The following is a 23,556-nucleotide window of genomic DNA, read 5'->3' as shown; positions in this document are numbered from 1 at the left end:
TTAATTTGTTTCCTGTCACATTTGCTAGATAATACACTTTTTTCACTATATATTTATGATATGTCAGCACAAATAAAATCATATAAATGTACTTTATGGTAATTTGGGTTGCAATCTAAAATGTTGTGTCACTTCTCAGATATAAAATTGGTTTTATGTGATCTTTCCTTTCTTATAATTACAAGGATATTCTTTAAATGGACAGTTCACACAACACCATTTTTCCCCCTGGCCTGCAGAGCTCTTTATCTGTCCAGATTGTTTTGGTGTGAGTTGCAGAGTTTTGGAGGGAAATTCAATATAATGAGACTAAATAACACTTTGAGTGTAATAAAGCAAAAATAAATTTAACTGACATGTGCACAATCGGGATGAGAAATGTGAAAAGTCTTTGGCAATTAGACCCCATGGTGACATCATCATGTGTGAGGGGGTAGTGAAGTTGTGATTAATGTAGGAAACACCCTCATGGAGTCTAGACACTGGTGGTGGTGAAGGAATGGCTGAAGATCATATAATGTGATGAAGAGTGGACTTCTGACGAGTTTATCATGAGCACTAGATATATCAAGTTTAAATACAAATACTGAGTTCACCTAACTCAGCTTTTTATCAACTTATTATTTACACTCATTTTAAATAAGTTACTTATACTTTGAGGTTGAAAAAGCTGCCAAACTCAGTGTACTTGATTTGGGTTCACTTAAAAAAAACAAGTACTTCGATGTTATGCTTTTTTCAGTGGTGAAATGCAACTAAGTACTAAGTACTCCTGTACTTAAGTAGTCCACAAATTAGAGGCACTTTACATAAGTGAGAATGAAAAATGCCTCTAAAACAAATTGTCTCAAACCATCCAGTTATTGAAAGTAAAAAACAGACTCATCTGGCCTCTGTAGAGCCTGTTCGTCTTTATTTAGATCAGGGCGGCCCAAAATGGGGCGCCCGGACAAAAGTTGGATCACCATAATATTTGATTTGGCCCACCAGATGTTTCTAGCTTTAATTAAGAACGAATATATAATTGTAATTTATGCTGTTTTATTTTTGTCTGTCGTCTCCTTTGTCTCTCTCACCTTTCCAGTCTACCTTCATCTGTCTTGTTCAATAGAGGCAAATATACTTAACTCAAACTAAACTTAAAACTTAGGTTGTTGTTGAGTTGATTTTACCTACTAAGATGGGTCAAATGAACAACCCAGAATTCTGAGTTAGATGATAAAGTCCAGCACTTGTTCTGTGTCATGTACTTACCCAGTCAGGGAGGTATATTTGGGTAATTTTGAACCCAGCAGTTTTTTAGGGAAGATTCATAATTAGTAAGAGTTACAGATTATTAGGTTAGATTATAAGGTGTATACAAATAAATTGAAAAACTTAAAACATTATTTGTTGAATTATCAAAAAATGAATAAATAAATTATTGTTTTTTAAATCATAATTTAAAGAACAAATATAAAAACTGTTCATGTGTTTGTCCTTGTCTTGCCCTAGACAAAGAGACTCCATGGTATATGTATATTTTGTAAGCATATAAAACAAACAACTCAAATTAATACTGAAACAAATTATAAAAAAAACTATGCTAAAACGCAACATTTTAAATAACTAAACTGACATGAGCAAATCGAAGTAAAAATAATAAATACAAATACAAATGTATAATAACTCTGTTTCACATTTCTGTTTATAATTTAGGTCTGCTACTCTCCTTAATATTGTTTTCTTTTGCTGAATCTAGAGAACATGGCTGGTTTGATCTCTAACTTTAAATCTCTTCCTCTGTAACAGAAAATAAAAACATGTCACGTGTCATCAGGCAGTAGTTATTATTGTAAGTGCTGTAATCATCTTTTCTCTGTTTGAGAGTTTCTCCTCCGCCTTTTTTGTCCCTCGTTCCTTGCTGTAGTACTGGGGACGGGTTGCCTGGAGACGGCGGAAACGTTTGTGAGCAGCAGCGATGGAGAAGTATGAGAAAATCAAAGTTGTTGGAAGAGGAGCTTTCGGGTAAACTCTGAGTTTTTAAACACTTTGATAACACACATTTATCATCCCTGCTGTATGTTTGAAAATACGATGTTGTCAAGGCGTCGACTTACGGAGCTAGAAGTCCGTCAAGTCTCGGTTTTCCTTTGGTTTTCCACAAAAATGTAACGGGATGCGTCAAATGTGCGCCGCCTTCGGAAGAAGACAAGGGCTGTCTGGAAAAACATTGAGCAGTGTTTATGAAAAAACATATTTAAAAAACAAACTCTGTTTATCTGTGTGATAAATCTTCTCGTTGTTTCTCATTTCTAAACAAACATTCTTGTCTTGTCAAAGTCTTGTCAAAACTGTTTGTGTGGCTCGTATCTTGAGATGTTGTTGCTAGGCTAGTTATAGGGTAACTAAATTAGCAACTTAGCATTTATTTATTCATATTTGAAACGCAGACTTGTTATTTAAAGACAGCAAACTGCTGCCAGGGCTGTACGATTTTGTAGAACAGTCATATAACGATTATTTTGACTGAAATTGCGATATGCAATACAATTAGTGGAAATTATATATATAAAATAACACCTATTACACCTATTAAAATAGTGATGGTGTGATATTTATTGAAGTCTGTTCTAAACAAACATGTTATCTTTTGTCTGAAGACAAAGTTTTTTTGGCCAGGTCATCTCTGCAGTACAACATTAAAATGCTGTTTTCGCACACATTTTTCCTTTTTCAAAAAAAGAGCGAATTGGGTCTGAAGTTTTGACATTGCTCTTGGTCATATTGCGATTTTGTTGCGATTGCAATTAATTGTGCAGCCCTAGACTGGAACTGGATTTACCCAAAGTGACGTCTTCAGCTTGCTTCTTTTGTCCAACCAACAGTTCAAATTCTCAAAAGTCTGTCAGAAAAGCAGCAAATCCTTACATTTAAGAAGCCAGAACCAGCAATTGTTTGACATTTTTGCTTGAAAAATGGCAGACGATTAATCGATTATCAAAATAGTTGTCAACTATTTTCTTCTAATTTACTTATCTTTTAATTGATTGATCGCTGCAACTCCAACTGTGGGGATCCTAGGCATGAAAATTTTCAGGAACTTCAGGTCCTGTACTGTACATTTTAAAGTGGTTTCATATGTGTATATACTACAACATTTCAGAGTATAAATGTGTTCTTTCTACACAACTCAGTTTATTTGGACTGTAGTATTTGTGCAAATAGGAATACATAAGGGCATAGGTACTTTTATACCACTGATATGCTCATTAACTTTTCTTTATATATTTTCTTTCCTCAAATCACAAAAAATGCTTGTTTGTCAAAAACAAAGGTAGTATCAGGGCTCATTAACACTGGAAAACTACCAAAGACAATCCTACTATATTGTTTAAAGAACAAAATATGCACCTAATTTTCCTTTCCCGTCAGGATTGTTCACCTGTGCCGCAGGCGCAGTGATGGGGCCTTTGTCATCCTGAAGGAGATCCCAGTGGAGCAGATGTCACGAGACGAACGCCTGGCAGCTCAGAATGAGTGTCAGGTCCTGAAACTGCTCAACCATCCTAATATCATAGAGTACTATGAGAACTTCCTGGAAGACAAGGCCCTCATGATAGCCATGGAGTATGCACCAGGTAAGCTTACTGTAATATCTTATTACATGATCCCCCTTTTGTTCATTGTCTAACAGTTCACTTTTCCCAGGGTTTAGTGCTGTAGGCCTCCATATCTTTTCTGGTTCCCATGTCAGGCCAAATGAGAGCTACTTATGTCAGTCTGTGTGGTGGCCTTTTGAGATGCAATGTGATCAGGTAACATTTCTATAATATTACAAGATTTGATGTAAAAAAAAACCCCCAAAAAACGGGAGATTGTTAAGTGGTTAAAATCTGACTCCCAACATATGATATGGAGACTGAGAAGGTATGGGAAATTCACCTGATGGGGAAAGTAATGAACTCCTTGAGACTCCAAACAGATATCTTTAAAGTAGAGCTGGGCAACGTATCAATATCGTGATATGAGAGTAGAGACTGTCTTAGATCTTGGATATCATTATTGTGGCATAAGTGTTGTCTTTTCTTGGTTTTAAAGGCTGCATGACAGTAAAGCAATGTCATTTTTCAAACTTATCTGTCCGTCCTAGCTGTTCTGCTATTTGCCTTTACTCATTATATCCACATTACCAATTATTATTTATCGAACATCTCACTGTGTAAATATTTTATGAATGCACCAGTCGTCATCCGAACAATGGCGGCGGCGGTGGTGTAATAGTCAGATTTTGATATTGTTGTGCATCTCTCTCTCTCTCTCTCCTTCTCTCTTTGTCTTCAGTTAGTGGGACAGCCTAGTGTATCTGTTTCTGAGCCCATGCATGTGTCAGTCTCCTCTTTCTTTATGTGGTGGATTGTGTGTACATTTTTTGCATTTTATTTCAAATTGTTGTAATATCTTTAATAGCATCTAAATGTGCTGCCTTCACCATGGTGGCAGCTATAAATAGGTTATATTGCTTTTTTTTTTAAGGTTTTGGGGATTAGGAGTGCATCCTCCTAATGGTATATAAAAGGGGGTGCATGGTTTAAAAAGTTTAGGAACTTCTGCATTAAATAATATTAAACTAGATCATTCTGTTGATCCCTTTTTATTATCATTAACATTTCATTTGGGCAACAAGAGCACCTGTTGTATTCTTAAAGCCTGTTAAATCCATCACTTATTGGTTTTGATATTATCATCTCACTGCTATTCACTTTCCCCTGTAACTTGGTGGATTTCTAAGTTGTTACAGTTTTAAAGAACATCAATTATCTGAATTATTTATTCTCTCCTCAATATTTTCTTCATGCAGGTGGAACCTTGGCTGATTACATACAGAAGCGCTGTAACTCTCTGTTGGACGAGGACACCATTCTTCACTTCTTTGTACAGATCTTACTCGCCCTGTACCATGTCCACAACAAACTCATCCTGCACAGAGACCTGAAGACACAGAATATTCTTCTTGACAAGCACCAGATGATCGTCAAAATTGGAGATTTCGGCATCTCCAAAATCCTTGTCAGCAAGAGCAAAGCTTACACGGTTGGTTTACTGACCTGCTGCAGTCACTTCAGGCTCATACATTTCCTGATATGTTGAATCTTAAGACGTGTTGCCACAAATCAATACTTGCTTTTGTCACTGTGCAGGTGGTTGGGACACCATGTTACATCTCCCCAGAGCTGTGTGAGGGAAAGCCATATAACCAGAAGAGTGACATCTGGGCTTTGGGCTGTGTGCTGTATGAGCTGGCCAGCCTGAAGAGAGCCTTCGAGGCTGCTGTATGTAAAACATTTTATTTGCAAAAAATCCTCACTTACGTGGCTGTAGTCAGTCAGCTAATATGTGTTACTTTTTGAAGTATTACTCACTCTAATTTGATGTGTAATGCATAAAAGATGTTGTGCAAAAAGGCTGTGAAACCTAACAACCATCAGAGCTACAGTATGTACACCATGGGAGATGGATTCTTACAATTTCTCAGAATATTTAATATAAAGACCTCAGGTTATCTCATGTTTAACTCTGAAACAGATTGCTGAGGCTTTTGATTTTAACACAGATCAATAATTCACAAAATTTCACATAAATTTTGCTTGCACTCCAATCTGTCTTCACTACCAGTTCCTACAGCGGGATGCTAATGAGAAAATCTTACTCCTTTGGCAGGGATTTTGGGCAGGGGATTGGGGATTTTTCACACATTTATAATGCATCATGTCCCTTTACTCTACAACACTCTTTAATTTTGCTTTCAGAATCTACCCGCCCTCGTTTTGAAGATCATGAGTGGAACTTTTGCTCCAATTTCAGACCGCTACAGTCCCGAACTCAGACAGCTCATCCTCAACATGCTCAATCTGGATCCTTCCAAACGGCCTCAGCTAAATGAAATCATGGCTCTTCCCATATGCATTAGGCCCCTGCTAAACCTCTACACAGACATAGGCAACGTCAAAATGCGCAGGTAGTCTTAATACATAACTAATGACTACATTTTAATGCACATGATTTAAAGGTGCAAAATGTAAGAATTTTAGTTAAAATATTAAAAATAAAAATTAAATATGAAGAAATAACAGTTTTAATATCATGTCAAAGACATCAATGTACTGTACTATATTTATAAATGAATACAGTACAAAGTCCCTCAATAAATTATAAGGCACAGAGCATGACAACAAATGAAAATATAAAATGACGGTCAGCACTGACATATGTCAAAAAGACATTGACTAAATACCTCATTAGCTGCTTGTCATGAAAAGAAGTTTTAAGTCCTTGAAAGTCTGTTGAAAGTCTCTTTTACCGTCTGCTTTAACTTCAGATGTCAGCGTGACTCAAATGATGAAAAATAGCAGAGCCTTGGGAGACATCCACTTACCGTGCGTTGTGAACAGCCCCTCGGTGAACATTGCCGCTGTGGCAACACGAAAAGGCAACATTAGTTCTGGAGAACAAATGTAGCAAACAGCAGCTACAGTTAGCAGCAGGTAGTGGTTACTCTGGCCTCCTATTTGTAGGGAGCATGAATTCAACAGGTGGTCAATTCTTACATATTGCACCTTTAAGATGAAGATTTCCTATATTTTGTGTAATGAATTCTTTCTTCTTCTGTATTCTGAATAAATAAAAATCACCTCCTCTGTTTTTTTTTTCCAGGATTGAGAAACCTCTGTCTACTGTGCAAACTGGTCCTCAAGGTCGACCAGGAGGGAGAGTTCCTACCAACAGGTCCAGAGGTCAGACACACCTATCATTATTTGATAACAGAAATAGTTGTAACAGGTTGATCACAGTACTTCTATTACAAATTTGACTATTATTTCCTGGGCTTAAACAGACGGGTCCGTCGGTGTAGGATCAGGGAAGCTGCATTCCCTCCCGCTGTCCTCAGTGTACACGTGGGGAAGTGGTATTTCAGCGCCTCTCCGCCTGCCGATGCTCAACACTGAAGTGCTGCAAGTGTCTCTGGGTCGCACTCAGAAGATGGGGGTGACCAAGTCAGGCCGTCTGATTACTTGGGAGGTCTGTATAAAGCTTTTTTTAAATAATATTTCTGACTTGTTGATGAAACTGCGTAATGTGTTGTAAATGAAAAATACTCCCTATATAACGCTGACAGCTGGGATCTACTCTGCACTCCTGGATCAACTTGTTGATGGATGACATATTTTTTTCTTCTCCAGCCAAGTACATTGTAGTGATTGTTACACCAATATATATTTTTACAAATGCAGCTTCTTGTTTTTTTTCCCAGCTATCAAAAATCTAGTTTTGTTGTCAGCCCCTTAGAGAGCTTCTCTGTAGACTCAAAGAGCAGAGGGGAAAATCCAGTATTGAAGAGGCAGAGACCGTAAATTCTACACCAGAAGTTGCTTCAAAGCAAAAATCCACCACTGCAACATCTTTTTGGATTGGATTTTCTCTTGGAAACTCGAGGAAATGTGGAGTTGAAGCTGGCTAGGGAATACGGTAAAATAACTGTGGTCAGGCATTGAATATCGCAGATTGATGATCAGACCCCTAATGGTGCATCAGAGGGTAGAATTTCCCTTTTTAGCTCTGTATGTTTAGTTATATTGTCACTCTTTTGGGATCATTGTATCTTTTGGTCATTAGAAAACAAAATTGAGTGGTTATTTGATTTTTCTTTGTCATGGTCAGAAAAGGATGAGCTAAATAAAAAAAAAGAGTTGATTTTCATTTTCTATTTTGTATTTTAAAAAAGAGAACAAGTACAGGATGGAATGAATGCCTGTTTTTTTCATATTCTGAGACCAGATTAGGGTTGCAACTAACAATTATTTTCATAGTCATTTAATCAGCCACTTATTTTCTTGATTGAAAATGGCAGAAAATGATGAAAACTGTCAGTCAATATGACTTCCTCAGATGTCTTGTTTTACTTAAAGAAGAATTTAAGAAGTTGAAAATAGAGAATTTTGACTTTTTCGTTTAAAGAATTACTGAAAATGATCAATTATAATTAGAATTATAATCAATTATCAAAAAAGCTGCAGATTAATTTGATGGTTGATTGATCATTGCAGCTGTTGACCAGATGTAGTCATTTACAGGACAAGAGCACCAAATGTGCCAGTGTTGCTTAACTCCAGGCTAAAATGTCTTCTATGCTATGATACGATTTTAGATAATGTTGGCAAAACAAGGCCCTTCATCTGCAGAAATCTCACTGCACTCAGGTGAGCCATCATTTGTGAAAACTTGAACCTGGTCAAGTCAGTGACTCAGAATGGGGAAAAACAGGCCTTTTTTTCTGATTTCTAATGATTGTATATTTTGTTCTACTAAATAGAGAATAAAAATCAAACCAGTTTTAAATTTTGCTCATCCCTGTTTGACAAAGAATAATTAATTGATTTTCATTTTTATATTTTAAAATGAAATGAAATAACCTACCATGTTTTGTTTCTGAAAAGAAAATCCAATGACCAAAAGATACGCTGACTCTTTTGCCCCCATTAAGAGTTCTAACAATCATTTATTGTCACAGGCTCCATCAGTGGGGTCTGGCGAGGCCGGTCTGCCCGGTGTGGTGGAGCAGATGCAGCCTCAGTTCATTTCACGTTTCCTGGAGGGTCAATCTGGAGTCACCATCAAGTCTGTGTCCTGTGGCGATCTTTTTACCACCTGCATGACAGGTCAGTGGGCCATTCTTCTTTGTATAACCAGTCAGAAGCATCACATTCATGCCCGGTCAGCCTGGCAGGGAGCTCTGCTAAGGGAAGGCTGTCAGCACACCCCCAGTTTGGAGAAGCAGCAAGAGGACCAGCATGGAGCAAAACATATTTTAGCACCTTAAGTGCACACTAGGTATAAGTGTCACTGCTTTACCTTACTGTCCGACAGCCTTATATGACAGTAAAACACAGCTTCCCCAAACTGTACACTGACTATGGAAAAGTACCTCATACAACCCCACTTCAAATGATCTGTCACTTTAATGTTTATTCTCTGTTTTCTGTTCCCACACACAGCTGTAAGACACTGAGACAGCATGTGAATCTTACATATCAAAGTGGGGAAACAGTCAGCTCTTTTTCCAGACTTGATCAGATAGTGTGGATGCACTTGCAAAACAAACGTCTGCATGCTTGTGTAGCAGTTTGGAAGTTTCTTGAGCTCAAACTGTGGTGCTCCGTTCGTCTTTGTGCTTCAGAAGGCTGCTGTCAGTCCATGCAGCTTTGTAAAGCAGATAACTCAGGATTAAAGACCTCTTCCTCTCAGCTCAGTTGCCTCTTTTTCATCACTTTTCACTGTGGTGACGCAGATTAGCGTTTCCTAGTTAGGGATTAGAAGCAGTCTGTTGGTCCACATAAGAATACACCTACACTCATCAACTAATAGTGTCTTTAATCCCTCCTCTTTATTTTCAATTTTCAGACAGGGGCATTATCATGACGTTTGGAAGTGGGAGTAACGGCTGTCTGGGACACAGTAACTTCAATGATGTAACACAGGTACATGTCCTCAAAGGAAAATCTTTGAATGTCACACGAAAAACACTTAACTTACAATTAATTCTACCGGTGTTACTATTATTTTGTTTACCTTATTTGTATCACGAGCTAAGCAATGTACTGCTGTGGACAGGGTCAGCATCAAACTGTATTTTAGCCACCCAAAAAAATCAATATCAGTGTAAATGTATGCTATAGTTATCTTGTTAAACAGACATTTCCAATGGGAAACATTATACAAGCCAAGCATCATTCTCTCACAACCAACCAGATACCATGGGCGAAATCAGTAAGTTTACGATGCAAGACACAGGAGTTGCTGCTTTGATCTATTAGTATTTTCTGTCTTAATGTGTGACTTAGGTGTTGTAAAATAGTTCAGATTCACTGAAATCACACAATGATACATACAAACAGACTGAGGCTGCAGCAGATGAGTTACCCCCATGGTCTGTGAGGTAAAATTACTTATTTTGCCCATGGAGGTATTATTAGCAATTAGTAATTGTTGTTAGCATGGTATACCTAATAAACTGGGAGCAGTGTGTAAATTTCTAATGTTTCTCCACTGTGTAAACAGATCTAATGTGTTAGTCAACACTTAAACTGCTCTTTTACAGTATGTGATTCTGAGTCACACTACCATCTGGATTCAATTTTAAGCATCAACATCTTTGTTAATCCAACACAGTGTGCATTAATACAACCATGTGCCAAAGTTTTGTTTTTACTTACTGGAGCTTTTTGCTTCATGCTGTATGTGCTCATGAAGCAAAAACTGGGAATATTCCACAGTTCTTAAGTTTGTTTTTACATGCTGTGTACACCAGGTTAATTGGTGACTCTAAGTTGCCCGTAGGTGTGAATGTGAGTGATTGTCTGTCTCTATGTGTCAGCCCTGTGATGAACTGGCGACTTGTCCAGGGTGAACCCCGCCTCTCGCCCAATGTCAGCTGGGATAGGCTCCAGTCCTCCCGCAACCCAGTTACAGAAAATGAATGAATGAATGTTGTATATCTAGTTTCACTTGGCTGCCATGCCTTACAGATTTTTGATACAGTAGTCCCTACAGTATTTTCCTGAAAAAATCTGTAATATAAGCATCACAATGATGACATTTCTTTCCTCTCTGTGTTTTTGCAATCAGCCCAAGATAGTCGAGGCGCTTCTCGGCTATGAGCTGGTTCAGGTGTCATGTGGTGCTTCCCATGTTCTTGCTGTGACCAATGAAAGAGAAGTATTTGCCTGGGGAAGAGGAGACAATGGTATAGTAAATTAACCGGTTGTTTTTCAACTCTCTCAATCTGTCTTAGCATTCATCTCATGGTATTTGTATGTGACTGATTTATGATTGTTGCATCTCTGTCTGCGTCTGTTCCTCTGTCTGGAAGGTCGCCTCGGGCTCGGCACCCAAGACACCCACAACTCTCCACAGCAGGTGTGTTTACCTTTGGAGTTTGAGGCCCAGAGGGTGGTGTGTGGAGTCGACTGCTCCATGATTATCAGCACCCAGCACAGCATTGTGGCATGTGGAAGCAACCGGTAATTATTCTGTAGTTTCCCACCCAAAACTGTGACCGTTAGTCTCAGTAAACATGTCAGTGACACCCCATTTACACCTGGTATTAAAATGAGATCTGTATCTGGATATATTATATAAACAATCAGATCTTGCGTTTGTTTTTAGGCCTGCTATTTTTTAATGTTTTAATGCCCTGTTTTTAACCTCATTGAGATCAGATCTGTCTTCCAGAGCTAAACCTGTGCCCGAGTAATTTGAGGTGGCGGAAAGTTTATAAAAGCAAACACATCCAAATGTGACATGTAAAAGGTGCTGAAAAGAATGTAGAGTCTGTATTTTCCAGTGTGCAGACTTTATTTTTCCCTTTTTCCCTAATTTGAGATGGATGCAAAGCAGCGCTAGACTCCCTTTAAAAATCAGTTTTTTGAGTTGCTGAGTTGGAAGAAACTTTATAAACTTTGTGAAACACTGTCTTTGACAAATTCTTAATTGTCCCCTCATTCAGCAAAGCAAATATTGTGTCAGTTTGTCCCGGTGTGTCACAGTACTGTGTGACTAGATCAGTTATGTCTTGTTAATAGCAGATCAGCTGCACAATATGAATGTAGAGCACACACTGTCACACACACATTTATTCCTTACTGCTTATTATTAATTTCCCACCCAAGTTGCTTTCATTTTTCGCATAGTTCTGTTGAGTAACGCATCTTTTTTCTTGCTTAGTCTCTAAATTTGAACAACAACCTACATTTTATGTTAGCCAAATGCAAATATATGCATCAGTGTTATGTTGAGTACGGCTGCCAGCACATTGTACAGACTGCACTCACACCTACCTTAAGATCTGAATACAGTGTGAGCCAGACTACCTCCAGATGAGGTCAGGCAGATTCAATCACATTCTGATCACAACGTATTTACACCTTGCATTACATTTTAATTCCAGATGTAAATGGGGATGTGACTGAGATGAGCTAATGATCAGCAGTGAACACCTCATTTCACATTTAATGAGAAGACACTGCATGTTTTCCAGAGATGATATATGTGTTTTGGTGCATTTTGTGAAAGTCCTCCCATGGGCTTATGTGACAAACTTGTTTATGTGCATGGGGTGGTGTTAGTTGAAAGAAGATGCTGGAGGATTGTGCACAGATACTTTCATGGCGCACAACCTGTGAGGCAGCATTCTCCTAAAATGACAAACACTTTTTCTCTCATTGTTAATCCCTCTATCTCAGCGAGGTTTTGGGCTGGATGTAGTGCTGTATTTGAGCTGAAGAAGCATCAGTAAACACAGCAGTGTTCATTTCAGGTCAGAGCAGCATTGTTCAGATACCTGCGGCTCAGCTGCTACCTGCAGCAAACAAGGAAACTGGAATAAAAAGTATTTAAGGGCTTTGTGATAAAGATACATTGTGTACTGAAGGAGTGGTTTAAGGCAGCATTTCTCAAACTTAAGGTTGTGACTGAAGTTGGGTCATTTGAGTAAAATGCATCCTGTATTTCATCGGTGACAGGCAATGAGGAATGAGAGACAGAAAGCAGCTCTTGGTGAGGTCAAATGAGATTCAACACCAGGGACAAGAAATCTAACAGCCTCCTAAATAATAAGTAAAACTATAAACCAGCATGAAAATAAGGCTACCAACATAAACCATCATGTTCTGAGCAGAACACTTGAACATTTGCATTTTGGAACAAAACTTAGCAGATTGTTCAGTCCAGGCATGATGGGAAACATGTGCCATCATTACAAATTTTAGTTTTCGAACAATTTAAGTGAACCAGGGACCAGTTTTTCAATTAAAAAAAAAAAACAAAAAACAGAAAATGCCTCCATACTGCTTGTCTGGCATAATCCAAGTCTCCTAAAGCCCAGACATGCTGTTCACTTTTGCGCACATCATCACATCACACACACATAGTTCAGACAGCGTGCAGATGTATGTGAACGTGTCTCCAAGCTTAGGATCTACAGTGACGATTTAGGCTAAAAACATGGTGTAAATGATGTCTTTCAAGTTAACTTAGCACGTTGGAGCTTTATGAGACTTGAATTACACCACTTTATTGTTTTGTTTTGTTTTGTTTTTCCTTTTGAAAACTGGTCACCATTCTCTCTTTGGAGATTCTGCAACACTGTTTTCCTGTGAAACTCTTGCAGTGTTTTGTGAACTAAAAAACTAAATCTGACCTTCAGTCATTATGAGAGTGAGTAGATAATGACTGAATTTTCATTTTTGGTTGAACCATCCCTTTAAATACACAGTCTCATTTTGATCAGTTCCTGTTTGCTCCGTTAATACTTTTAATACCTGTATCCTTTCAGATTAAAAGCCCTCTAGTGTTTCAGTGGACAGGTTAAGTTTGTTATGAGATGGTGAGAAACGTTTCAGTCAGCAAATTTGTTTACTGCTGTGAAGTCTATTTATGATGAAATTAATACATTTCACATTCATTTTAAATACATAGCTTGTTTTGTTATTTATCAGTGTTTAAATGTAGATGTTATGGCAATTCATCATGTGTTTTTATAAGTTTGTTTGTTTGTTTTGTTGTGTTCAGATTCAACAAGCTCGGGCTGGATAAAATAACCGCCGGAGAGGAACCAAGTCCCATGAATCAGGTGGAAGAAGTTCATTCTTACACTCCTGTCCAGTCAGCTCCTCTCAACAGTGAGAAGATTATTTACATTGACATCGGCACGGCCCACTCTGTTGCTGTTACAGGTAAAATATTCCCATTATTAGTCTGTTAAATTATATTTGCAGCAGACTTATATGCACTTTTGTGTGATTGCCTCTATAATGACATGAAACAAGAGAAGGTCCCCGTTTCATGTAGCACCAGATCAAGTGAGAGGCTATTTGGCAAGAGCACCTTTAACATGTTAAACTTCTTCTATAAAATTAAAGTGCTAAAGCTAAACAAACAAGTGTGATGTCAGTTAGTCAATCATTTGTTGTGTCAAAGTGTTAAACTGATCACCACATAGCATCACCACTTTCATCCATGTTTTCCTTGTCCAGAAAAGGGTCAGTGTTTTACCTTCGGCAGCAACCAGCATGGACAGATGGGCTGTAGTTCCCGTCGTAGCAGCCGTGTGCCCTACCAGGTGCCTGGGCTGCAGGGCATCACCATGGCTGCCTGCGGAGATGCCTTCACCTTAGCTATCGGATCTGGTGAGTAGAAAGGACTGTATTTGACATTCAGACCTTTTCTGTTTTTAAAGGCTCTGCACTCCTCCATAGGTGTTTTCAGTTATTTTGGCTAATGAGACCTCTGTTCAGGTAAAAGAAGGATAGAGACATATGTGAGGTCTTAAGCTTATAAAGAGGTGTTAATTGTCCCAGGTAACAGGTACAACAAAGCTAACAGGAGAGTCAGGAAGATATCGGTCAAGGACAGTCTGCACACACACAGAACTGAGGCTACACTCAGACTGAAATCCACATGGCAAAATTTACTTGTGTGATGTGACCAAAAGCAGGGGGGGCATAAAATACTGTTGGCAGGGTTCTCAACATCAACTACAGGAGCTTTTTCAAACACTTTCCATTAACCTCTTTCACTGTTCTTAGGGCAAGATCTCACACGCACGGATGCAGATGAGCCTGCCTAAAATGCCAAAATTTGTATGAGTGGGATCCACCACACACACTTCTTTGCTATTCCCTGCTCAGAGTTCACCAAAGTTAAACTCCACATGAAGCGAAGATGCAAATCTGCTTTGCCACCAGAATGAAGGATTTATTCACCCCTTTGCTTATATAGAATGAAGGTGAATGGGAGACAATTTTGCACCTGCATTCGTGCATGTGTGACGGTGCTCTTAAATGTGCAAATGCATTAAAAGTCTAATCAGCTGACCAAAGATCATCATTTTATTGGTCGGCTAATTAATTCTTTTTTGGTTATATCTGTTGTCAAGCAAAGAAACTCTTATCATTTTAAAAAGTTTTAACTTGGGTCAAACTAAATTAAATCGGATGCTAAATGCAACATTGTGTTTATTAAAACAACAAGTTAATTCTGAGGTTACAATGGTGCTTTGTATTTCTGTACTTTTGTACATAATGTTTCTTTTCCAACTGTGAAAACTAATGAAGTGGAAATGTGTGTCCAGCCCCTTGGCACTTTACTTTTTTCAGATCTGGCCCTTCTAAAACAGTAATTAAATAGACCTGCTGTAAATTCAAAAACATGATGTGAATTTTTGAACTTTTGCATAAAACGGCTGCTGTCGTGCCGATGACTCAAGATAGCAAAGCGATTGTGCTCAAAGGAAGCATTTTAAAAAGGACAAAGTCTTTATTTTCCCTCATTGTTAATCAAAGTTGTTTAGAGATGTTTGAGTAGGAGTTGCATGAGTGAACACAACAGGGTTCATCTCAGCTCTGAGTTGAGAAAACATTGTTGAGATATCTGCGGTGTAGCTGCTTGAGAAGAAAAGAGGAGGATTCTGGGATACTGAGGGTGGTACATTTTAATGAGAGTCCCTCAGTTTTGAACAGTGTGACCACACAACAGTAGTGCAACGAAAAGTGATTTAATGTTCACTGTGATGGATTTTCTTACTCAAACAAGTTTCAAGTCTCTGCAAGTTTATTTTCATGTCAAACTGAAACGAACTGAGAGTTTAAAATTTTGAAACTTGTTGTTTCTTGTTACGGTGTGGTTTGGAAAAGGGGCAACGATAATGTAAACTACACAGAGTTTATGGCTAATGGGCTGAATATACAAAAGCATTGATGTATTTCTTAAAACATGTAGGTTAAAGGGATGGTTCGGATAGTTTGAAGTGGAGATCTTTGAGGTTCTTATTGATAGTCAGTGTATTACCTACAGTAGATGGCACGGTATGTCCCTGGTACGTCCCCAGTTAGGAGAAACAGAAAGGAGTCTATATAGGAAGCTAAGCTATGTACTGCTGTGGACAGGGTCAGAGCGTTTGTGTTGTTGTGTCACTTCAGTGTTTAAAAGGTTACTTTGGATTCTCTGAAGTCACACAATAACACAAAGAAACTAACTGATCAACGTGGGGACAGATCAGCAACTCCTGTGTTCTGCGAGGTAAAATTAGTGGTTTTACCACTGGAGTTTGGTTGGATTGGATAGAGTGATATTTGGCCTATATAATGGCATTGTCCCAGTTGGAAAAGGCTGCCTAAGGACAAGGTAAAGCGGTGAAATATTTGTTTATTGCTTAGCTTCCGTGCTCACCGACCACCATCTACTACAAGTAATAAACTGTCCATCAGTAAGTATACAGCCCTACTTCAAATAATCCAAACTATCCCTTTAATAGATAAGTAACAGATGTGTGTGTCTGTGTTTTTCTACTTCTGTGTGTGTAAGTGTGTGTTTTGTTCTGAAATCTGAGGGTAAAACGTCTCATTGTGGCAGCGATTGGCTCCCTGGGGAGAACACCAGCAGTGCCAGTCATGCCTGTAGGTTTTCTTTGTGGAGGGACGTCTTTGTTCAGCTGTGACTTCCTACAGATGAAGCCATTATGCCTCCACTGCAGGAGACACAGAGCTGTCAGTTAAAGATTTCTGTGGATTAATGAATTTGGGGAAGCGGTGACCACCTCCTCCTCCTCCATGTTCTTCTTCTACTTCTTTGTCTTCGTCTTCTTCATCCTCTTCCTCTTCTCCTGCTCTCTACAGAAGGGGAGGTGTACACCTGGGGAAAGGGGGCCCGTGGCCGCCTTGGAAGGAAAGAGGAGGATTCTGGGATACCAAAGGCGGTGCAGCTCGACGAGAGTCACCCATTCGCGGTGACATCAGTGGCTTGTTGTCATGGCAACACCCTGCTGGCAGTGAAACGTAATATTTCGCCTATTACCCCTTTGTTAACAAACACAGTGAGATGTTGGGATGTGGTGAAATCTGACTGAGAGAGGACTAATCCTCAGATGAAAGACAGGCTGAACTTGAGACAAGCTTCTCTTGATAACAACAACAAAGACGCATGTTTGTCCATGCAGAAATATGAAAGGACTCATTTGTAAGTTTGAAAGCTCACAGGCTTAAAGACTATAGCTTTGTTTCGACTGCAAACTTGATCAGAACCTTTCTATCTGCATGCCAAAAGTGATAATTTGGTCCAATCTTTCACTCTGGCTCTTGATTTTAGACTGTGCTGAATGGTATGGCTGTGGTCCAGCAGTTTGTACCTCTCTCTCCCAACAATGATGGTGCAAAAGCCATAGATTCCAATCAAAACTAAAGAACAGTGAAGGTGGGATTATATCGTCCCTCTGTGCTGAAAATTGAAAATAGCTGCAGATTTAGAGAAGATTAAACTGCATCACAATTTAATAAGTAACAGAGATGTTGGTAATCCTTGCTGCAGGCGGATGTTTAAATGTTTCTGTAACCTGTGCCGTGTGACAAGGACACTGAGACCAACATGGACGGGCACTTATAGAGATCATTAGCATAATAACATAATAATACTACACCTTCTTAGAACCGTCCAAATGACAATGTTGGTATATGTTTTCATGTATAGTATATATCTTTTATGAGGTTATGGAATTAAAAAGCAGTGTATAAACACTAAAACCCCAAACCTAACTATTATTTTCACAATTAATCGTTCAGTCTATAAAATATCTGAAAAAAAGAAAACTGAAAAAGGCTCATTTATATTTCCCAGAGCGCAGAGTGATGTCTTCAAATGGCTTCTTTTGTCTAATCTAAGAGTCTTCATTTAATATCATAAATAACATCATAAATGAAAGAAAAGCAGCAAATCCTCACATTTAAGAACCCACAACCAGCAAATATTTGGCATTTTTGCTGTAAAAATGACTGTTAACTGTAAACTAGTTGGCAATTAATTTCCTTTTGATCAGCTTATCAATTAACCGATTTATCTACTAATTGTTGCAGCTGTGCTGGAAAGAAAGGACACAATAGAAACTCAGCAAAACAGTTCACTTTGGAGCCTCTGTATGCAGAGCTTACTTAAAGCTGACAAACAGCAAAATCATAGTTAGATGATGAGGCTGATTTGAGGTCTGCACTGTCAGGTGCTGCAGCAGAATTTTGTCTCTAGTGAGATTCAGTTGTCACTTTACAAATGAAATTGATATATTTTTCAAAAATGTTGAAATCTAACAACTTGTGTATTTTTTGTTTGTCTAAATATTTATTCTTTGCGATGGGCAAAAGCATCTAAAACATAATTTAGACACTTAACTCATAAATTTAAAGGTACAATCTGTGAACAAAAACGCAGATGTATCTTGTCCAAAAAATTGTAATTGTGATTTCTGTTTGCTAGGACTCTGCTGAATGCTCCCTTTAAAATTACAATTTTCTTACTGTAGAAAAAGTACGACATTTCAGTCCCAAATTGACCAACAGAATGAATTTAATACAACAAACATACATTTCAAAATGAGCTTTAAGGAGTGTTGTGTGTCCTCTGTCGGTTTAGCTGTGTAACCATGTTACTGTGAGGATCCTGTTTCATGTTGGACAAACATGACAAGTTTGTATTGATATTTAATTAACCATCAGCCACTATCGGCCTCATTATTGGAAAACTGATTTATTGATCATGTGCTGACGTTTATGGCTGCAACTACTGATTATTTTCATTATCGATGAATCTGCTGATTATGTTTTTAATGAGTTGACTAAACAAAAAAACGGGGAGTGCTGCACAGGTTCAAAAAAGTATTGTTGTTAATATGAAAATAAAAGTAAAACAATCAGGATAAAGTCAGTAGTAGAATAAAAACAGAAAAAACACAATGACTTTCCTGTTTACTATCAGTGGAGGTCTGTGGTTTTTGTTGGCACTTCAGAAAAAACTTTATAAGGTTTTTATCAGGGTATAAGGCTATACCCTTGCCTCGGATTGCCTCGGATGTTTCTGGACTGTCAGACAATTACCATAGTTTTCCATTAACAGTAACCAGGACAGTGGGGGTTTTTTCTGTTTAATTTGATTGTTTTGTCTAATAAATGTTTTGTCTAATAAATGTCAGATTCCTTGTTTTATTCAACCATCATCCCAAATCCCAAAGTTTCATAATGAGTAAAACCAGAAAAATTTAGCCACTTTGACTGATATGACTGAGAGTTGCCAGTTAATTTTCTGTCAATCTCAAACTAATCAATTAATCGACTAGCAATTTCAGTTCTACTGATGTTTTACACGTGTCTCTTTTTCCCTCTTGTTCCAGCGTTGCTCGAGGAACCTGTCCCGAGATGATTTTGTCCTGAAACCGAACCCGCTCAGTGTTGGTCGTGAAGGCCGGTGGCGGCAGCGGCGTGAGGTGAAGGACAGCTCCCTCTGAATAGCTCCTCCCAGAGGCCCATCTGTGCTGCCGTTCAAAGATTCCCTTTCATTCTGCAGCTGCGGCCCTCAGACTCTCTCTCGCTCTTCCTCTCAATCTGTTTTTTCTTTTTTTTCTCCTCCAGGAATGAATGTTTGTTTCATTCGCTGGTTTGATATCGCAGAGTGAAGCTCAGGAAAAAGGTCACAACCCGTGAGCTGCAGCAGGTGTATCTCAGTCACAACAGGTTAGTTAGTAATAGGAATGTTGCAACACAGTTTCTGAAGCTGGATGACAGGAAGTCATCAGGCGGCTTTCATGTGGTGTGAACTATTGTCCTCTGTCACGTGTAGGGTTAGCATGATAAAGGCCAGTAAAAGCCAAACTGGTCTGAGCTCTCTTAAGCCACCAGTGATGAATGAGACGACACAATGCACAGAAACAACAAGAACAAAAGCCACTTGAATGTTTTAGTAACTCGTCAGTCAAATGAACCAAACACAGTAATCTCGATCACATCGTCAGTGGTCACATTGTGCTTTATTGGATTACTTCTCTGATACATTTGTAACTCAACAGCAGAGTTCAAACCAGATAACGACATGTTGTTTGTTTATGATTCAGCTGAACAGCGTCTTTAAGACTTAATGACTGTGTCTGAAATTACTCCCTCGTTCACTCATTCATTGCTCTCTGTATAACACACACTCAGTAGTTTATAACGAGCAGGAAATCAATGAATCATCTATATTTTGCTCCATCACTGTCATCTAATTGCCTTGTAGGATTATCAACAGAGAGTAGTGTACATATCATGGATGCTTTATTGTTTTTTATTCCATTGTAGGCACAAATATATAAATATATAGATAATAATCGCACTTGGACACTTTGGACGCAGAACCTGGTGGCGTGATTTCTGACCTAACCTTTGTGGTTTTTTTAAGATTCTGTGTTGTAACTCACTGTAAATGTGTTGTATTTTTAAATAGGATGGTATATATACATCAGCCGCATCATTAAGACCACTGACAAGTGAAGTGAATAACACCGATAATGACTGATCATTCCTGGGGAGCGAAGACTAGCCCATGTGGCCTGATGCCACAGAAGAGCGGCTTACCACAAATTTGCAAAAAAAAAAAAAAAAGTATACTAGCTATCATGGAAAAGTGTCAGATCATATAGTGTCCACGTTAACTCTTGTAGACCACCAAAGTGTCCACGACGTGCATATGAGCGTCACAGCTGTACCATGGAGCAGTGCAGTGCTGGAAAGTGACCTGGTATTGACCTGGTGTTCACTTGGCCTCCACATTCCCCAGATCTCAATCCATGATTCATGGACGCTTTACCTTGAAACTTAGTGGATCTCCTGCTAACATCTTGGTGCCAGATACCACAGGACACCTTCAGAGCTCTTGTCCATGTACGTGTCTTGACAGGTCAGAGCTGTGCTGTCTGCACGAGGTGGACCTACACAGACAGACAGGTGGTTTTAATGTTGTGGCTGATCGGTGTGGACTGTGTTCATAGGATAACACAAGACTATTGAGAAAACAAAACAGCCCTTTTCAGAATGACATATATTATATAAATGGATTCTAATTATTGATGTGTAAGCGTCACTGATGTTGCAGCTGGTAAAGGTCGAGCTAATTTTAACTGCTTTATGTGCTGCTGGGTGCTTTAATCAAGATTCAAGAGGGATTCAAGGCTCCTTTATTGTTTCATCTACATACAGTTTTGGCTCCTCAACATCACAGCAACAACAATAAAAAACAGCGATATAAAAGGCAGTAAAAAAAAAAAGCAATGCACTAATAACATCTGTGTGTGTGTGTGTAATCCATAATTAAACAGTGTAATGTGCAATTTGATTAGATTTTGTATTGATAATCTGAATCTGTAATAATGTAGTATATATTGTATATTTTTATTATCAGTTATCATGAGACTTTTACTGTTATAAGCTTTTATTGTCACAACTAAAAAGAAAGTTTTTCACAGGTGTCTGCGATAAAACTCTGAACAGCATAAAACATGCAGCCTGTGATGACTCCTGTCATAAACCTTCTGTTATATGAGAAGATGCTTTCACAGTCGATTGTAAACTATTCAGACAGAGAGCACCTGGGTAACACTTTAATTATAACACATTCATAATGCTTTATGACCAAACTCATAAACTCACATAATGCTTTCTAAGGTACTATATCAACAGTCATAAAACATTATAGATGTGACTTATAAAAAATAAGTTCAGCCGTTTTATGGATGCTCTTGACTTGTTATAAACTAGAGGTTGACTGATGGGGCTTATAACACTTTATGACAACTTGTACTCACCTATACACACCTCAACAATGAAGTAAGAAACTGTTACAATGGCTGCATTCAGTTGTCAATGTCTGTTCGAACACCCCAACTCATTGCTTGTCTTTGTTTGAATTTATCATGTAGTTTTATACCTTAAAGGGATAGTTCACTCAAAAATTTAAATTAAGTCATTATCTAGTCACCCTCATGCTGATTGAAGGTCGGGTTTGGCTTTTCAGTCGACAAAACACTGCTGGAGTTTCATGGGAAAACAGCGTTGCAGAATGTTGCAGAACTATGTAAGGGAATGGTGACCAGTTTTCAAGCAAAAAACAACCAAAACAACCATAAAATGCCTCCACACTGCTTGTCTGGTGTAATTCAAGTGTCCTAAAGCCCCATCATGCAGTTCACCTGCACATACACACTGTCACACCACAAACAATAAATTCAGACTGTGTGCACATGCACATGAACGCAACTCCAAATTAAAGATTCGGGCTAAAAACATGGTGTAAACGACGTCTTTCAAGTCAATTTGGCATGTCGGGGCTTTATGAGACTTTGATTACACCAGATGAGCAGTATGGAGGAATTTTATGGGTTTTTTTGCTTATATTTGAAAACTGGTCACCATTAACTGCCATTGTTGGGTGATTCTGCAACGCTGTTTTCCTCTGAAACTCCAACAGTGTTTTGTAAACTAAAAAACTAAACCTCACTTTCGATCAGCATGAGGGTGATTGAAGGATTGATGATGACTGAATTTTCATTTTTGGTTGAACTATCCCTTTATGCTCCCATTCCTAAAGCAGCGAAGTGTATTTGTAATTAAACTTTACTCACCCACCAACAATGAAACATGATGAAGCATGCATTATTATAGCTGTATCAGTATGTACTTAACGTTGTGTTTACATGTGCATGAATATCCTGCTTTTCAGCCTAATCCAGGTTTTGATCTTCTTTGGGACATGGTGTTTACATGGAACATGAGAAACCTGGTTATTTATATCCCTGCATACATGAATCAAACAGTATCTGGGATTATAATTATCTGTTTGCAGTCATATCTTTATCTCACTCCATCTAAAGCACTATTTTCAGTTCCAACAAAGGATGTTCAGAAACCAGGATAAGATGGTTACATGCGATGGGTATACTGGTTCCTGTCAGAGTACTGCAGGTCTTATCCAGGTTTCTCAAACCACAATATGGTGTTTACATGCTCAAAACATAACCAAGACACTTGTGTGCATCTAAATCATCTCAGTGATAACTTATGATACTGCTGGACTGTCATAATAAACTGAGTCTTTACTACAGGTGAACTTGTGTTGATTGAGCTGAATTCATTTGAATGTGATGACTGTCTAATAGCTGCTAATGGATGTCTGGAAACAATAAATTAAACATGATTATCATGATCAGGAAGACTTAAAATAAAACAAGTTGTACATCAGCTGCAGAAGATTATTAACTAACCTATAGTATTTCTCAGTGACAGTGTGATCATCTTTGCTTTGTTTTGCCCACACAGTCCTCATTATCCTCACTTTAATCACACATTAATCCGTGTAATTATCAGCTGATATAATTATTCTAACTATTGTTATCGTAACTCCTTTCACACTTTAGATTGCTATGCATTTCTTTCAGCATGATTCTGGTGAGAAACCACTTGTGCTTCAAAACATAATTCCCTTTTTTTTAAGTTTATGGTCCTTATTTAAGCTGTCCACACCTTTTCTGAGGACATGGATCGTTTACCATTGTTGTCTTGTATGATGATGTAATGATGATGTAATCTGGTGGCAATACAGCAGGTGAAAAATGATCTCAATGTGAGGATGTGCCTCTTCATTTCTACTGCCATTAAATGATCCTCAGTTTATTTGATT

The 23,556-nt window shown here is 38.4% G+C and overlaps 1 protein-coding gene across 1 annotated transcript; it reads left to right on the top strand.

Moving 5' to 3' along the window:
* Positions 1-1,912: 1,912 nt before the first annotated feature.
* On the top strand, positions 1,913-23,020 carry nek8 (NIMA-related kinase 8). Its single transcript, XM_084717973.1, has 15 exons — positions 1,913-2,007; positions 3,415-3,620; positions 4,841-5,073; positions 5,181-5,312; positions 5,790-5,998; positions 6,694-6,773; positions 6,875-7,059; positions 8,549-8,696; positions 9,439-9,515; positions 10,663-10,780; positions 10,907-11,057; positions 13,606-13,769; positions 14,070-14,222; positions 16,710-16,868; positions 19,244-23,020. The coding sequence occupies exons 1-15, from the start codon at positions 1,961-1,963 to the stop codon at positions 19,270-19,272; spliced, it is 2,091 nt and encodes a 696-aa protein (XP_084574099.1). The 5' UTR covers positions 1,913-1,960; the 3' UTR covers positions 19,273-23,020.
* Positions 23,021-23,556: the final 536 nt, after the last annotated feature.

This window comes from Lutjanus erythropterus, chromosome 4 (assembly GCF_056507025.1).
Source record: "Lutjanus erythropterus isolate fLutEry1 chromosome 4, fLutEry1.hap2, whole genome shotgun sequence".
Taxonomy (NCBI): Eukaryota; Metazoa; Chordata; class Actinopteri; order Lutjaniformes; family Lutjanidae; genus Lutjanus; species Lutjanus erythropterus.
This window is presented reverse-complemented; position numbering and strand designations above follow the sequence as displayed.

Coding starts and splice junctions, on each gene's coding strand:
- nek8 (XM_084717973.1), top strand. CDS start 1,961: ATGGAGAAGTATGAGAAAATCAAAGTTGTTGGAAGAGGAGCTTTCGG. Junction 7,060..8,548: donor GCCGTCTGATTACTTGGGAG/GTCTGTATAAAG, acceptor TTATTGTCACAG/GCTCCATCAGTGGGGTCTGG. Junction 14,223..16,709: donor CACCTTAGCTATCGGATCTG/GTGAGTAGAAAG, acceptor TGCTCTCTACAG/AAGGGGAGGTGTACACCTGG.